Source organism: Calliphora vicina, chromosome 5 (assembly GCF_958450345.1).
Source record: "Calliphora vicina chromosome 5, idCalVici1.1, whole genome shotgun sequence".
Taxonomy (NCBI): Eukaryota; Metazoa; Arthropoda; class Insecta; order Diptera; family Calliphoridae; genus Calliphora; species Calliphora vicina.
The window spans coordinates 1,306,302-1,321,347 of NC_088784.1; the positions used below are offsets into that span (position 1 = coordinate 1,306,302).

Below are 15,046 nucleotides of genomic sequence, written 5' to 3' on the forward strand. Positions count from 1 at the left end.
AGTGTTTATTGTAATTACAACAAACACTATCGTTAACGAAAATAAATATAAAAATAAATTCATTTTATAAATACAATTCAATAAAATGCAACAAATAAAAAGGCAAAAAAAAAACAAAAAAAACAATACGTACGCGTAGTTAGTTAGAGTACATACGTGATTGTATAGAAGAAGATCGATTTTGTTGGTTGTGTAGTGGGTTCCCAGCTGTTTTACAAGTGGTCAATGCATCCATCCATTATGGACAGTAATTGTTACTAATGACTGATCATTTGGCTGACTCCAATTTATATATTTTAGGGTATGTATTTGACACGTATGAAGGGTTTTTATCCCGGGAATTCCCGGGACAAATTTCTCGGAAACAGTTTATCGTTTATATCTCGGCAATAATAGATCGCTTATTATTATTAATATTATTTATTTGGGGTTTTTCGAATGACCATTTAAAAAAGCATATGGAAAACTGCACGATCTAGAAATAAAGGTGAATAATCTTCAATGCCAAGATTGACCAATGACAGCTTTATAATGAGTGTGTTTTGCAGATGTTGTATTATAAAAATTCACCTTTAAATCCAATAATTTGGAAATTTTCGAGATCAACATAAATTTTATCTCTTAACTATTCAGTTAAATCATAATTCGTTTTACTAAAAGGCTTAAGAATTTTTTTTTCAATTCATTTTGAAACATTTTAACTCAATTTGTAGTAGATTTGAATCAACAAAAATTTAATCATTCAAAGTTTTGAATAAATTCTGTTATTAATTAACTTCAAAATTAATTCAATTTAAATGAAGCTTTAGAAGGAAGCTAAAGAATTAGATATTGTGAATGGAATTATGAAATGAAAAGCTGACATTTTTTAACTACGGATTAAGATTTTAGTGAATTAAGCTCAAATTGAATTAATACAAAGCTCTATATATAATGATTATAACAATAAGTTTTTATATAAAATTTAGTTATAATATTCATAGTTTGCAGTATTATTATATATTTCGGGAATAGCCGGGTACCTGGGAATGTAGAGAAAAATTTTACCGATTCCCGGGAATCAAAAAAGGTCGGGAAATTAAAAACCCTACACGTATGTATGTGCTTTTTGTAGTCATAAGCATAGATATTTTGTAATCTATGCTTAGGACACGAACATGTTTTAATAGCTAGTTTCGTAGCTATTTCTGTAACTAGTGGTCAACGTAGTAAATAACTAGTACGGGACAGTCATCCAGAACTGTTGGGTTATCATTGTTGTTCTTGTTGGTGTTACAGTTTCTTCAATTCTTCTTCGGCGTTATCATTATGAGTTGTGTTTCCAAATATGAACGTATGCGATTTTCAATACACAATACTCGTTTTTTTTTAATTCTTAATCTTAATTCTAATTTTAATAATTCTGATTTCGTATTTGTTCTTGTTTGTTTAATTGGAAAAATACATAAACACTCTCCCATATAGAAAAAAAAAGCAGACAAACATACATACTCATAGACATACATACACGTGTATATTGAGTTATTACCGGCAGAAAACAAAAATATTAATCAAAAGGAAAAGAACGAATTAATATTTGCCAACCATATCAAGTGTGTTTTCACATTTTACTTCTTTTTATTATTTAAACATTTTAAAAAAGAGCTGGCTGTGATTAGACTTTAAACAGCTGCGTAACATCAGCGTTTCAATCGTACATCCATATGTATGTATGTAAATGTTGCTGTCTGTATGTCAGTCGCAGTGCAACAATAACAAATAAAGGTATGTGTATAATTTATTCAGTCTTAATTCTCTGGTTTGCTCGGGGATTTCTTTAATCTAGCTACTAAACCCAATCAAACTCTCATTTGTCGTAGTTTCAACGGTCTGTGGTTATGATTTCGTAAAATATGATACTCGTCAAAATACATACTGTTTTGTTGTTATTATTATTATTTGTTTTCGGTATTATTTTTCGAAGTGACCGATCACGATCGTTTGGTTGTTGTATTTGCTGTTGACAAAAACATCGTTTCAATCGCATTAATCAGTTCAGTCGTATCAAACTGAGTGGTATATATAATTTTAACTCACTTATTCGAATTTCAGTTTAAAAAGAAACATTGTAACATTATTAACGTTATTAACGTTCTCCTCCAAAACAAAAAAAAAGAAATAATATAAAAAGAAAACAACTAATTAACAAAAAGTGCAAAAAATAAATATTAAAAAAAAATTAATTAAATACACTAATAAACTAAATCTATTTTTATAAAAAATAAAATTCAATCAATTTAAATAAAAAAAATAATTAAAATGAATAAAAATGTAAGTGTAATCAAGTGAAATAATTATATTAAAAAAAAACATTTTTATGAAATTGCCATAATTTGTTCAATAAGAAAAAAAATATTTGTAGGCGATGAAAATCAATAGATTTTGGAAAGGTGTGATGAATTTCGATCGATTTCAAGAATATATTTTAAACCAATGGCTTATTATTTTCTAGCAAAACAAAGTCCAGATGACAAATAGCAAATAATTTATAAGAATGGTGGCAATAAATGCCATGCAAAGTAAATTAAAAGAATCAATATGAAAGTTTTTGAAATTTAAAAAAAATAAAACAATAAATAAATCACGCTCTTTTTCGTTATCACATTGTTGCGTTTTCGAAATCGTTTCCCATCACATACCTGAATAACTTTTTTGAATAAATAAATATTTTTCTTTCATCTACTAGTAATAAAAACAGCGCAATTGTGGCAGTGAAATTTTAAATAATAATTCAAGTGAATAAGGTTTTTCCACACAAAATAATAAAGCAATTGTTAAGGTTTGTCTTTCAGTATTTTAGCACTTCTAACTAAAATTTCATACTGCATTCCAAAAAGCTCCAAGTTTTCAAATAATTAAAAAATATACCATATAGAAATTTATATTACAAGCTTTACTTCCTTACATGGAAGTTATTTTATTTTAAATTGCTAAAGAATATATTGAAAAACAACATAATTGTGCCTTATTTAAAAATTTTACACTAAATCATATCTGATCAAAAATACTCTTTTAACAAAATAATGTCAAAAGTTTTACATTATCCTTTTCAACATCAATAGCTTTTAAATCCCCAGATCCAGCATTCTGAACTGTATGACAATGACAATATTGTAACAAAAATGTTTTAATAACAATTTCAATACAAAATTTAAACATTTTTAGCATAGGGTAACATAGAGACAAATCAGAATGTCTCGTCTCTATGTATAATTCTCTATGATTTTTAGTTTTATTATAATTTTGTTACTGTCATAAAGAAAAGAGCATGAGGGCATATTAAGAGCATTCAAATTAAAAGGGTTCCAGATGGTTGTTATAGATTAGCTGTTATCTTCATATCCTATTTTATATTCTATTTTACTTAATTTCTGCAAACTAGACAATTTATTGCCAGATTCTGATTTAACATCTCACAGTTTACTATACAAGAATTATCTCAAGAGATCTTTTGCAAAACTTGTAAAGTTCAGTACTACAATTTATTTTGATCAAAATAGATCAAAAGAAAATGCTCTTAAAGCAAAACTTAATTTTCTTGCTTAGAATTGAAATGGAAATAAATTTGAATTTTTATTTTCAGATAATCTGCATTTTAATTTTAATTGTGACTATCGCCCTGTGCTGTCGTCCTTTGTATGGTAAACCCTTGGATATAAATAGTAAAGAAGAGAATTACAACGATGACGGATATAATGGAAATTTGGATAAAAAGACAATAGAACAATTACGTCAGTGTGACATGGACTTGGAAACAATGGAGTTGTGCATGCGCTGTGCAAAAATAACAAAATCTACGATAGTCTATCCGTTGTGTTGTGCTAATGAGGATAAAATTAAAGATTGGTGTCATGACTATGTCTTCTTTGGAGCACTTTAGATATATATAAAATAATTTCAATTACATTCAGCATCTTTTATGATTAATCAAGTCCTCAACTCAACTCACACACACACACACACACACTCACTCCCATACACAATTTCAGAGAAGCTGACGAACAAATCTTATTTAATTTTAAGTTATTCTAATTGGCTGTGATAAAAACAAAAACAAATTACATATTTAATAAATTAATTTTAAGAAAATTTATACCATTTTAGGAATTTAGTAGTACACAAAAAACACACAATGTAAACACGAACATTTCTACTATATTTATGAATGAATTGTACAATATCATTTGTATGTATGTACTTCATATTCACCTGAATAAAAACAAGATGTTGTTTCATTTTTATTTCATTAAAAATATTTCTTTTATTTCTTTTATTTTCTTTGTTTTTAAGTTATTATAATTTCCATTTGTTTTTTCTTAGCATAACATTATAAAAACGTAAAAAATTAAAATTTTAATTTAAAAAAAAAAAATAAAAAAACATTATAAAATCAGGTGTCCTTTTGTTTTTTCCTAAATAAATTGAACTGTGTCTTTTTTTTTAATAAATAATGGCACTTTGCTAATTTTTGAAATGAAATGATTACATGAATTCGAATGACAACATAATTTGATGAAGTAGTAAAGGGATAAAAAACTAATCGAGGAAAAAAAATAATAATTATTAACAACTAACAAACAAAATTAATATAATTGAATGTATTTACAAAATATAATTGTGAAATGCAATAAAATCATAACAAATCAGAATAAACTATGTATACAAACACCAAAAAGACACCGATTTTATATATACATATGTAATGTAATTATACCTTCTCTTAAGGCCTTGCTTGCCTATTGAAGGAGGAGGAATTTGATTGACTTACGAATGTATATTGGTTTAGGTTTTAGGTACTTATGCATACATACTATATAAAACTTACCCTGAATGAAATAATGATTTACTAAGTTTTAGCTTTCGGAGTTATGTGTACATATTTACAAGTGACATCTTCGCAATTTCCCATGAGATCGTAGGGGCAAACAACGCCATTAGGGTCCATATTGCTGTGTAGTTGCAACGAAATAACCAAAAGAGAAACAAGCAAACAGAAAACTGTGCATAATCGTTAAATGGAATTGAATGTATTTGGGTACTACCTGTCGATATTTCTTAAATGCTCTAAGGGGGAAATGTATGATGGCAGAGAGGATGTTCCTTTAGCATCGTTTTTGGCATCTGTATTGGTCGATTTTGTATCCGCGTCCTGTCGACAAGTATCCTCGGATTTAACTGGACTCGTTGTCTTGTGGGATTCCATATTCTGAAACTAACTCAACAAATGGTTTTATTATAAATACTGAAATTATTTCTGAACAATAGGAAATAATGCTAATAACAATAAATAAGTTATTTATATTTAGCAGATTTTGTTTGAATCTTTGCTTTAAATGTAATTGTTGTCTTTTCTAAAAACGCACTTCTGTATTACCGCCAACGTCAGATTTTAGAGGGATTTCGAATCTATTTTCCTCTTCCATTTCTTTGCCCCTTTCAGAACAAATCGCCGCGGTATTGTCATTTAATTTGTTCTCTATATTTTCATGGTTTGACTTTGTTTTACAATCTTCAACAGATTTCTTTTTATTATCAGTCAGTTCCTTCGCGATGGCGCCAGTTTTAAGTGCACCCTCCATATTGTTAATATCTTGAGCTTTCAGTGAATTGACAATTTTTATTTCCGTCGCCAACTGTTTACTTTTAGTTGTTATACTTTCTTTCAAATCGTTATTAAGTCTGAGTGAGAGAGTTCGATTAAACAAAAAACACATCAGTGGCAAACGTGGAAGGAACTCACCTATAGTCCTCACCCTTCAGAGTTTTGCCCAAGTTAAGAGCCGCCTTAAAGACTTTGGAACGTTTCTGTTTCAGAGATGTGATCACCTCGTTGGTAGAGCAAATACTAGGATAGATACGTGATATTTTCTGTTGCTCCTCCTTGTGTTTGCTCTGCAAAATTTCCATTTCAGCCTTCAGTTCCTTCAGACGGGTTTCCAGCTTTAATTTTGTTGTTTTCGCTTTTTTGGCTTCCTCAACTAGCTTTAATGACTTATCTAAGTTATTCACAATACCCGCCCTTGGAAAAACAAAAGGTTAATAATGTTTAAAACCACTATCCCATTTGCTGAGTGAAGGAAATGTTGTGGAGAATGGTGCTGTAAAATGAATACATACCCGAATTTAACGTATAAATTTTCATAGGATCGCAAAATATTGGTTTTACGAGACATTGATGTTGCAGCAGAGTCATTCGCTAATTGCGATTCATTCGTAGTTGTTGCATTTCTTATTAGCACCTTCTTAACGAGACTAGCTTTGGGCGTAGAACTTGTAGAATCAGCTTTATTGTTATCTTTCTCTTTACTAAGGTCTTCTTTAACAGTCAAGCTGGCTTCATTCTTCATGCTAGCGTTGTGTTCATTTGTACTCTCATCAGCATTGGAAGATTTTCGTTTGTTCTCCAGCAATTTCATGCGATGCACCAGTCTTCTGTATTCACTTTGAGCCGCAGCTGGTAAATGTCGTACGGCCTACAATAGTTAATAAATCGCAAAATGTAAATATTTAAATTCTAATTTTGACACTTTAAATCATTTCATTTGATTACGTACCAGTGGCGTTTTATTGAGTTTTTCGCCTTGATCAGATTCACTGCTTTGATGGGTTGCAGTGTGCACCGAAGTTCTTGCTTTCTTTAAAAATGCATCTAATTTTGCATCCATGTCTGTAATTTTAGTACTTGCATTCAAACCAGGATCCGTTGGAGAATTCGATCGTAAAGGTGTTCGGGATGGACTCTCCAAATTTAAACTCAGGGGACTAGCATTGTCATTGTAATCGTACAATGATTTATTCAGTGAATCATATTCATCGCCCCACTCGTCCCCGCTGGATTCGTTGGAAGAGTTCTGAACACTTATAACGAATGGAGCAACTTTAAACATGTGTTTCACCTGCTCCATTGAGGTAATTAAACGCGAGTTTTCAGTTCCGCCAGACACTTGATTACTTACTTCGGTCCTTGTTACTTTTGTTGCGGATGTAGATTCGATTGCTTGTGAATTTTGCCTACGACTCAAATCGAAGTTTGCATTGATGACTTTATTTGGTTTTACTATTTTTGTAGTGCGTAACAATGAATATGTAGTAGGTACGGTGGTTGTTGGGGCTTTGTTTACAATCGCTTTAACCGCGGTGGATGCTTTAACAGCTTGTGGTTTTATCTCAGCACTGGATGCAGTAGTTTTACTAATGATTTTTACTAATCTTTCACTATTTACGGCAACTTTACATTTTGAATTGACATTAGCTTTCGGTTTTATGTTTTTGGACACATTGTTGGCCTTGTTTTCTTTGAACGAAACATCGCTGACTGCGTCTGTTATACCTTCGTCTTCTGCTTTAATCGCTGTACTATTTTTTATTGTGACTTTGAAAATTGTTTGATTTGTAGTGACATCAAAATTGGCTTCAACTGTTTTTTCTTTTGTGGAAGCATTATTAGCATTAAATTCATTATTTGTGGAAACTAAATTATCTAAATTGTTATTATTAAATGGCTTATGGAGATGGCATATTTTTTCAGAGAGTGGTTGATTTTTTTCTTCATCGTCTTTAATATTTTCAGTAACTTTAATGCTCTCTTTAGACCGTTGGGATATGTCTTCAACTTGTGGACCAGAATCTAAATTCGTTGGTGGCACTTGAGGTGATTGTTTGTTAGTAGAATTAAGAACGTTTTCTTTAATTTGTTGCAGTCTTCTTGTTATGTCGGAAATATCAATTTTATTCGTTACTTCTGAAGCATTTGAGTATGCTATTGGGTGTTCCTGGTCATTTGCAACCCTACAGATAAAACTATTAGTGTTCTCTGGAGCGACGTCCAAGTGTTCAACTTTTTGTACTATTTCTTCGGCATCGCATTCTTCAATGTCTTCATGATATGGACGATCTGATGTAATTGATTGCGCTTGATTTTTATATTTATTCAATCGATTTCTTAATTTGTTCAGTAATGTTAAAGAATCACTATTATTTTCACTACATTCAAGTGGTTTTATTGTTAGACCGAATTTGCTTTGATTGTTAAAATCGTCTGAAGACTCCCCTTTACAAAGATCGGTTTGAGAGTGAATTTTCAATCGCTTAACAGCTTCTTTAAGGATAAACTCTGTAGGTTTTTTTGGTTTAGAGTGGCATTGTTCGGCCAATAAATTATAGTTCGAAGTTTCTTGGCATTCAGTGGCTTCATTTGGTCTCTTTATTTTGTTTTGGTTCTTGGGTGATTGGAATTTTGATAGCAAAAGAGCCCTTAATGCCTCCTCCTCTTCATCTTCGACATCTTCTTTGTAACTTACTGTTGGTGGCAAAAGTGAGGCTTTATCAGGTTCTGATTGGTTGCTTTCGCGAGTGTAATTATCATTATTCTCAAACCAATGTTGATTTTCGTTCAATTCCTCATTTTCTAATTCCATGTCTTGCAAGTTTTCTGCAGTGTAAATTTTATGGTAGGGAGGTGGTGGGGGTACATCCTCATAGTCATCGACTCCCGGTGGGGGTGGTGGCAGTTCACGTAGTTCTTGCATGTAGTAGCCATATTGGAAATTATTGGCAAAATCGTGTGATACTAGCGAAAATGTTGGAAATGCAGGTTCAACTTCTTTCGGCCAGCTGCCTATGGTTGTGTCATCACTATCGCTATTGACTATGTCCATATCGATGGGTTTGCAGTCGACCATTTGTTGGCTTTCGTCCTGATCATCTAAAATCATCAGTTGAGGCGATGCCACAGGGCTAACTGTCACACAGCCATTTTGGGACTCATCAGCATCCAGATCAACCACATCTATATCATCCAGTTTATTTTCCTGCCGTAAGATGTCAGACGAGAGCATTTCCTCAAAGTCTGTTGGTGAGTATGCAGCCTCAGCATTACGCATTTTGCGTGCCATGTGCTTTTTTAACACCGCCGACTTTAAAGCAATCAAACGAAGTTCCTTTTCTTCCATTGAATCTGTTGAATCCTCATCAATAGTTTGTATATCTGGCTCGTTTTCAATGACCTGTACGTCATCATCATCGTCATCCTCAGCATTATCATCGACATCCTCAGGAACGCTAACGACGGCAAGCCGATCATTTTGTATAGCGTTATTTGCTGACTGGCCAACTAATTCTTGTCGCATCAACTTGTCTTTTAAACATGATTTTTTCGTCGCAAATATCGACTCATTCGAATTTCTGGCCACAGCCAAGCGCAGTGTGTCCCTAGATATATATTTACCGTAATCAAAAGTGTCCTCTTTTCTATTAAATGACAACCAGTTTTTACTATAACTATCAGTATCTGTTAATGACGATGAGGAATCAGAATACTCAGGGGACTCCAGTGGTACTGTTTCCGCAGTTATCTCTTTGTGTGTATAGCGATCGGAATGGACTTTTTGATGCTTTTTAGCAAACAATTTTTGCCGTCTCTTGCAATGCGTTTTTCTTGAGCGTGTCTTTAGAGGTATATGTTGTTGATCATAGTGAGGATGTTGCTCATACTGGTGGTGTTGCTGATGTTGATGCTGGTGATGGCAATGTTTTCTTTTATGCTCCCTACTTTTTCGTCTCTTACGTTTCTTTGGTGTAACGAACTCAGTAGATGATATAGAAGATGCATCAGTAGGTACTTGTGCAGCGCGACTATTCTCCAGGGGATCTTAAGAACAAATAGACATTCACATACACATTTTATCACAACATTCATATATGTCCAACTCAGAGTAAAATTTATAGAATACTTACTAATTTTATCAACATAACTTCTAGATATCACAGCAATTTGTTCAATTTCATCATTTTCAGCTTCCAATTCGCGAATACGCTGTATCATGGACAACTCTTCGTCAGAGGATACTATCAAGTCGTAGTCATCCACTATCTCCCCTTCTTCAGGCTCATTCTCAGCCTTAAATTCGCCCTCGCGATATATTTTACAATTTTTCATATCTCTTCTAGACATCTGATTTTTATAAATGCATATTGCAATTTTTGCCAACAAAATTACAAGTTTCCTTCTTCCACAATTATTTTCCTACTCCTTTCTTTCTTTATCAACTTTTTACAAGTGTCAATTTATTGAATGACATTTAAAGTGTCTATAATAAAAAAAAACACCATGATGAAGATATACTTGTCATTTATAACTACTGGTCACCAGATGGCGCTGTGATCACAATGAACGATTTCGTCAACTTTAAACAAAAGACTTGTACAGGGTTACCAATATTTTCTATAAAAATAGTCGAAAAGCCGAAACGAATACGTTTTCATTTTATGTTTCTCATTAAACGATGGCAATAAGCAAAACAGAAGCAGAATATTATATATATATTTTTTTTTCAATATTTGCAAACTTTGTCCTATGAACTTTTATACCAATAAGAAAACAATTAATGGCATATACCGTTATCGTTATTCTACAAAGTAGATATATTTAATTCCATTTTATACAAATTAAAATTCATTGCTTTCATTAATATATTAATGCTTTTTTAGATGCATTTTATTTTTTGTCATTTTCGTAATTTATGTAGTCAAAATTACCCATTATTTTTAAAGCAATGTCAAAATATCGTTATCCCATAAACAGCATTACCCTTCTGAGTCTTCCAAAGATTATTTCAAGGTTTAAACATTTTTTTTATTTTGTTTAACTGATCTTACAAAGGTTACAGAAATAATAAAAACGTTTAATAAACTGTCTATCAAATATATCACATTTTATGATAAATTTATACATACATGCAATAAAAAACGAAAGACCATATAAAAATTTTTGTTTATGAAATAGAGTAATTTTATAAAAAAATATGAATCATGGGGACTTTCTATTCTGGGGAATATCGAACACCGTTTTTTAAAATAACAGCAGTTAATATGAAATGAGAAAAAATGTTTGTCTTAAAAGTTTAAAATCAATTCAAAAAAATTTAATCTCTGTTATATGCAAACAATTTGGATAAAAGCTGTTTAAAGTATTGAAAAACGTATGTTATGTGAGGAAACGTAAACGCAAATGCTTTTATTATTACGGAATTACAATTTATAGTTGGTTGGTAACACTGATTATAACTCAACGAAACAGGGTTGATTATTTTGTACTGACAGCAATATTTAACGAACGAATTACTGTTCAGAGCCTCTTTTTGAGTTTCCGGTCTTTTCTACCCAGGTCGCCAAGCAAAATGCAACCAAAAGTGAGTTAAAATATTTTCCAGTGAAAATTCAGTAAATTTAATGATTTGAGAAATTTTCTGCTTTCAGCGCAGGGAACCTATCCACGCCGTTCAAGTTTTCGGACGTAAAGTAAGTTAAAATTCAATAAACTATTAAAACAAAATTTTTCGCTCACACGTGCTTCAGCCATTTTTTTTAAAGATAATTTATATGTGAATGACTAAATAAAAAAAAAGTTGAAGAATGCAAAAAGTTTTGTTTTTGAGTCATATAATTGATATTGGTTAATTAATGGTGATTCTGTGATTTATTTTAGAAAACAGCAACCGCTGTAGCTTACTGCAAACGCGGTCGTGGTTTGCTCCGTGTCAATGGCCGTCCATTGGAACAAATCGAACCCAAAGTATTGCAATACAAATTGCAAGAACCTTTGTTGTTGCTCGGCAAGGTAAGCACTGGCATCATTCGATTGAAATAATTGTATGTATTCGATTTTCTGTGATGATAACTACTTATCCCGAAATTGAGTTCAATATGAAAATATCAATCCACACTGATTCTCTCCATAAAATAGTTTTGTCTATTATTGGATATTATTACGATTTAATATTAATATGTGTATTTTAATTTTTAGGAAAAATTCGCTGGCGTAGATATCCGTGTCCGCGTTAACGGTGGTGGTCATGTAGCTCAAATCTATGCCATCCGTCAAGCCATCTCAAAGGCTTTGATTGCCTTCTACCAAAAGTGTAAGTATGCCAACTATTAGTTTATTTTACTATTATTTGATAACAAAAAGCCTGATGTTACCAGATTTTCACTGGAATAAATATAAAGCAATTTCCTTTGAAAGATACCTTTCAGGCAGATTAAATTTTTAAATTGTTAAACATTTACCAACCAGCATGTTTAAAATGTCAAAAACATTCTGGGTGATGTATTATCAACATTAACTTTATATTAATTTTATATTCGTATGTAAGTAGTTCTACATATTACTAGTAAACAATCTATTCTTGCATATACCAGATTTTTGTTGGACTTGATTAAATGCCTCTCCAAGGAAAGATGAAAGCCAAGATATATCAAATCTAAATGAAAGTTAAACATTTACCAACCAAGTTTGTTTCCAATTGAATATGAACAATTTGGGTGATGTTTCAACTACAAATAAACGACAACTAAGACTAATTGCTATTTCAAACTATTCCCGTCAATGCCAGATGTTTGTATGTATCAATCAAGATCATTCGAACGAGTTTCTAAACTGCGGGTCAGATTAAAATTTTGGGTGTTTTCATAAAGTTAACTTGTTTTACAACATTTAATTTGTTACAAACACACCAAAGACAATATTTTATTTATACTTTGGGTATTTTCATATATTCTTGCATATACCAGATTTTTGTTGGACTTTATAAAAAAAATGCCTGTCCAAGGAAAGATAAGAGACAAGATAAATTAACGAATTAAATAGGGTTAAACATTTACCAACCAAGTTAGTTTCCAAAATAATATAAACAATTTGGGTGATGTTTCAACTACAACCATAAATTTAAAATAGCCATTTCTTATAGCTTTATTATTTTTATATATTCTTGCATATACCAGATTTTTGTTGGACTTTATAAAAAAATGCCTGTCCAAGGAAAGATAAGAGACAAGATAAATTAACGAATTAAACAGGGTTAAACATTTACCAACCAAGTTAGTTTCCAAAATAATATAAACAATTTGGGTGATGTTTCAACTACAACCATAAATTTAAAATAGCCATTTCTTATAGCTTTATTATTTTTATATATTCTTGCATATACCAGATTTTTGTTGGACTTTATAAAAAAAATGCCTGTCCAAGGAAAGATAAGAGACAAGATAAATTAACGAATTAAACAGGGTTAAACATTTACCAACCAAGTTAGTTTCCAAAACAATATAAACAATTTGGGTGATGTTTCAACTACATCTATATAAATTAGGATGATGCAGATTTTAACTAGTCCCGTCAATGCCAGATGTTTGTATGAACAGACTAAGTTCATTCGAACGAGTTATTAAACTGCGGGAAATATTAACATTTTGGGTATTTCCATAAAGTTATGTTATTTTACAATACAATTTGTTGAAAATGCACCAAAAACAATTATTTTATATTTAGTCAACTAGTAGATTATATAATAAACAATAAGCATTATAACTAATAACTCTATAGCAATGTTTTTAATTGAAATATGTTGTGTGTTTTGTTTTGCAGATGTCGATGAAGCTTCCAAGAAGGAAATCAAGGATATTCTTATCCAATACGACAGAACCTTGTTGGTTGGTGACCCACGTCGCTGCGAACCCAAGAAATTCGGTGGTCCAGGTGCCCGTGCTCGCTACCAAAAATCTTACCGTTAAAATTATGGTTTTTGTCATTATTCCATAACTGTGCAGATGTTTTTGCTTTTTTGCAAAATGTAATAAAGATTTTTATTTAAGAATAGATTGATTGATTTATTTTTTTTTATTTAATATAAGCTTTTAATTAGGCTTAGATGGATCAAGGGTTTTTATAATTTTATGAGCATTTCGATATGAAGTGATAAAGATTCGAATTCAAGTCGTTTCTATTTGGTATTTAAATTTTTCGACAACGTAAAACACAGACAGTCGTCATACCAATTTAACGAAAAGACTCCTTTTCGACTACACACTTACAAACCATATTTTGAGTTGGGAAAAATGTTTTGTTTTATTAATAATAAAATGTAAAGCAGGGGTAAATATGTCATAAAATAACACATCTTAAATGTTTACCACGATTTTGTATAAACTTAATTTGTTTTGATAAATTTATAAACATTTTTCTTATGTTTTAACCTTTGATCTTCAATTGCTGATTTTGCTACTAAATATTAAATTAGATAAACAAATCTGATGATACATTAAATCCAATTTACGATGAGAAATGTTCGGAATAAGGTAAAATTAATTCGTTATATAAAACTAAAATCGTTATAATAAAAGTGTAAAAACAATTTAGTCCATGAGGATTTACTAAACACGGTTCAATCAATCGTGAAAGAAGAGCATCGAACCACATCATTTTTAAATGGTCGACCCGGAAAGAAATTTTATACACTTTTGGAACGGTTCCCTCTAAAGTTTCAAAAGTGTAGATTTTTTTTTTTTTTTTTTTCATCATTTATTTATTGTATCTTCATTATTTAATGAACTAACAATAAGTGGTTCAAATCTTATATCTAATATTATTATTTAATTAGTCCAGCCAGTGCCGGACGAAAAAATTTTGTGTTCATGGTTGTTTTGGTTAAATTGGCATTCTTCCTTCTAGATTAGGTCTGCTGTGTCCCTCCTTCTTAATCGAGTGTGGCCACGGTTATCTAATATGTTGCGGGCCAGCGGGTTTGGGTGAACTTCAAGTTTTTTTAAATATTTTTGTACGTTTTTCGAGATTTCAGTTTTTACAATGGGCACGTTTAGATCTTTGTGTATATTCGCGTTTTTGATATACCAGGGGGCAACTGTGATCATTCTTAGAAACTTGTTTTGGCGTCTTTGGATCTTTTCTACATTTGACGCTGAGGCCGTGCCCCATAACTGTATGCCATAACACCATATCGGTTTTATGATCATGTTATAAAGTAGAAGTTTACAATCTAAACTAAGCGTGGAGTTTCTGCCAATAAGCCAATTAATTTGAATTGATTTCAATTTCATTTGAGTCAACTTTGCATCTATATGACTTTTCCATGTAAGGCGACGATCGAGATGTATTCCGAGGTATTTCACTTCCGATTGTTGAATTATTGTTTGGTTATTGATATGAATAGGG

The 15,046-nt window shown here is 31.3% G+C and overlaps 3 protein-coding genes across 3 annotated transcripts; 2 read left to right on the top strand and 1 right to left on the bottom strand.

The window, feature by feature from the left end:
• The first annotated feature begins 2,156 nt into the window (after positions 1-2,156).
• On the top strand, positions 2,157-4,294 carry LOC135959662 (uncharacterized). Its single transcript, XM_065510663.1, has 2 exons — positions 2,157-2,310; positions 3,623-4,294. Exons 1-2 carry the CDS (start codon positions 2,299-2,301, stop codon positions 3,917-3,919), a joined length of 309 nt encoding a protein of 102 aa, XP_065366735.1. The 5' UTR covers positions 2,157-2,298; the 3' UTR covers positions 3,920-4,294.
• LOC135959661 (uncharacterized) lies at positions 4,267-10,072 on the bottom strand. Its single transcript, XM_065510662.1, has 7 exons — positions 9,775-10,072; positions 6,594-9,688; positions 6,157-6,512; positions 5,780-6,058; positions 5,403-5,718; positions 5,082-5,251; positions 4,267-4,988 (listed from the first exon to the last, which is right to left on the bottom strand). The coding sequence occupies exons 1-7, from the start codon at positions 9,989-9,991 to the stop codon at positions 4,886-4,888; spliced, it is 4,536 nt and encodes a 1,511-aa protein (XP_065366734.1). The 5' UTR covers positions 9,992-10,072; the 3' UTR covers positions 4,267-4,885.
• A 1,043-nt stretch (positions 10,073-11,115) lies between these two features.
• Positions 11,116-13,693, top strand: RpS16 (ribosomal protein S16). Its single transcript, XM_065513297.1, has 5 exons — positions 11,116-11,228; positions 11,296-11,337; positions 11,525-11,656; positions 11,843-11,957; positions 13,463-13,693. Exons 1-5 carry the CDS (start codon positions 11,217-11,219, stop codon positions 13,606-13,608), a joined length of 447 nt encoding a protein of 148 aa, XP_065369369.1. The 5' UTR covers positions 11,116-11,216; the 3' UTR covers positions 13,609-13,693.
• The last annotated feature ends 1,353 nt before the right edge of the window (positions 13,694-15,046 follow it).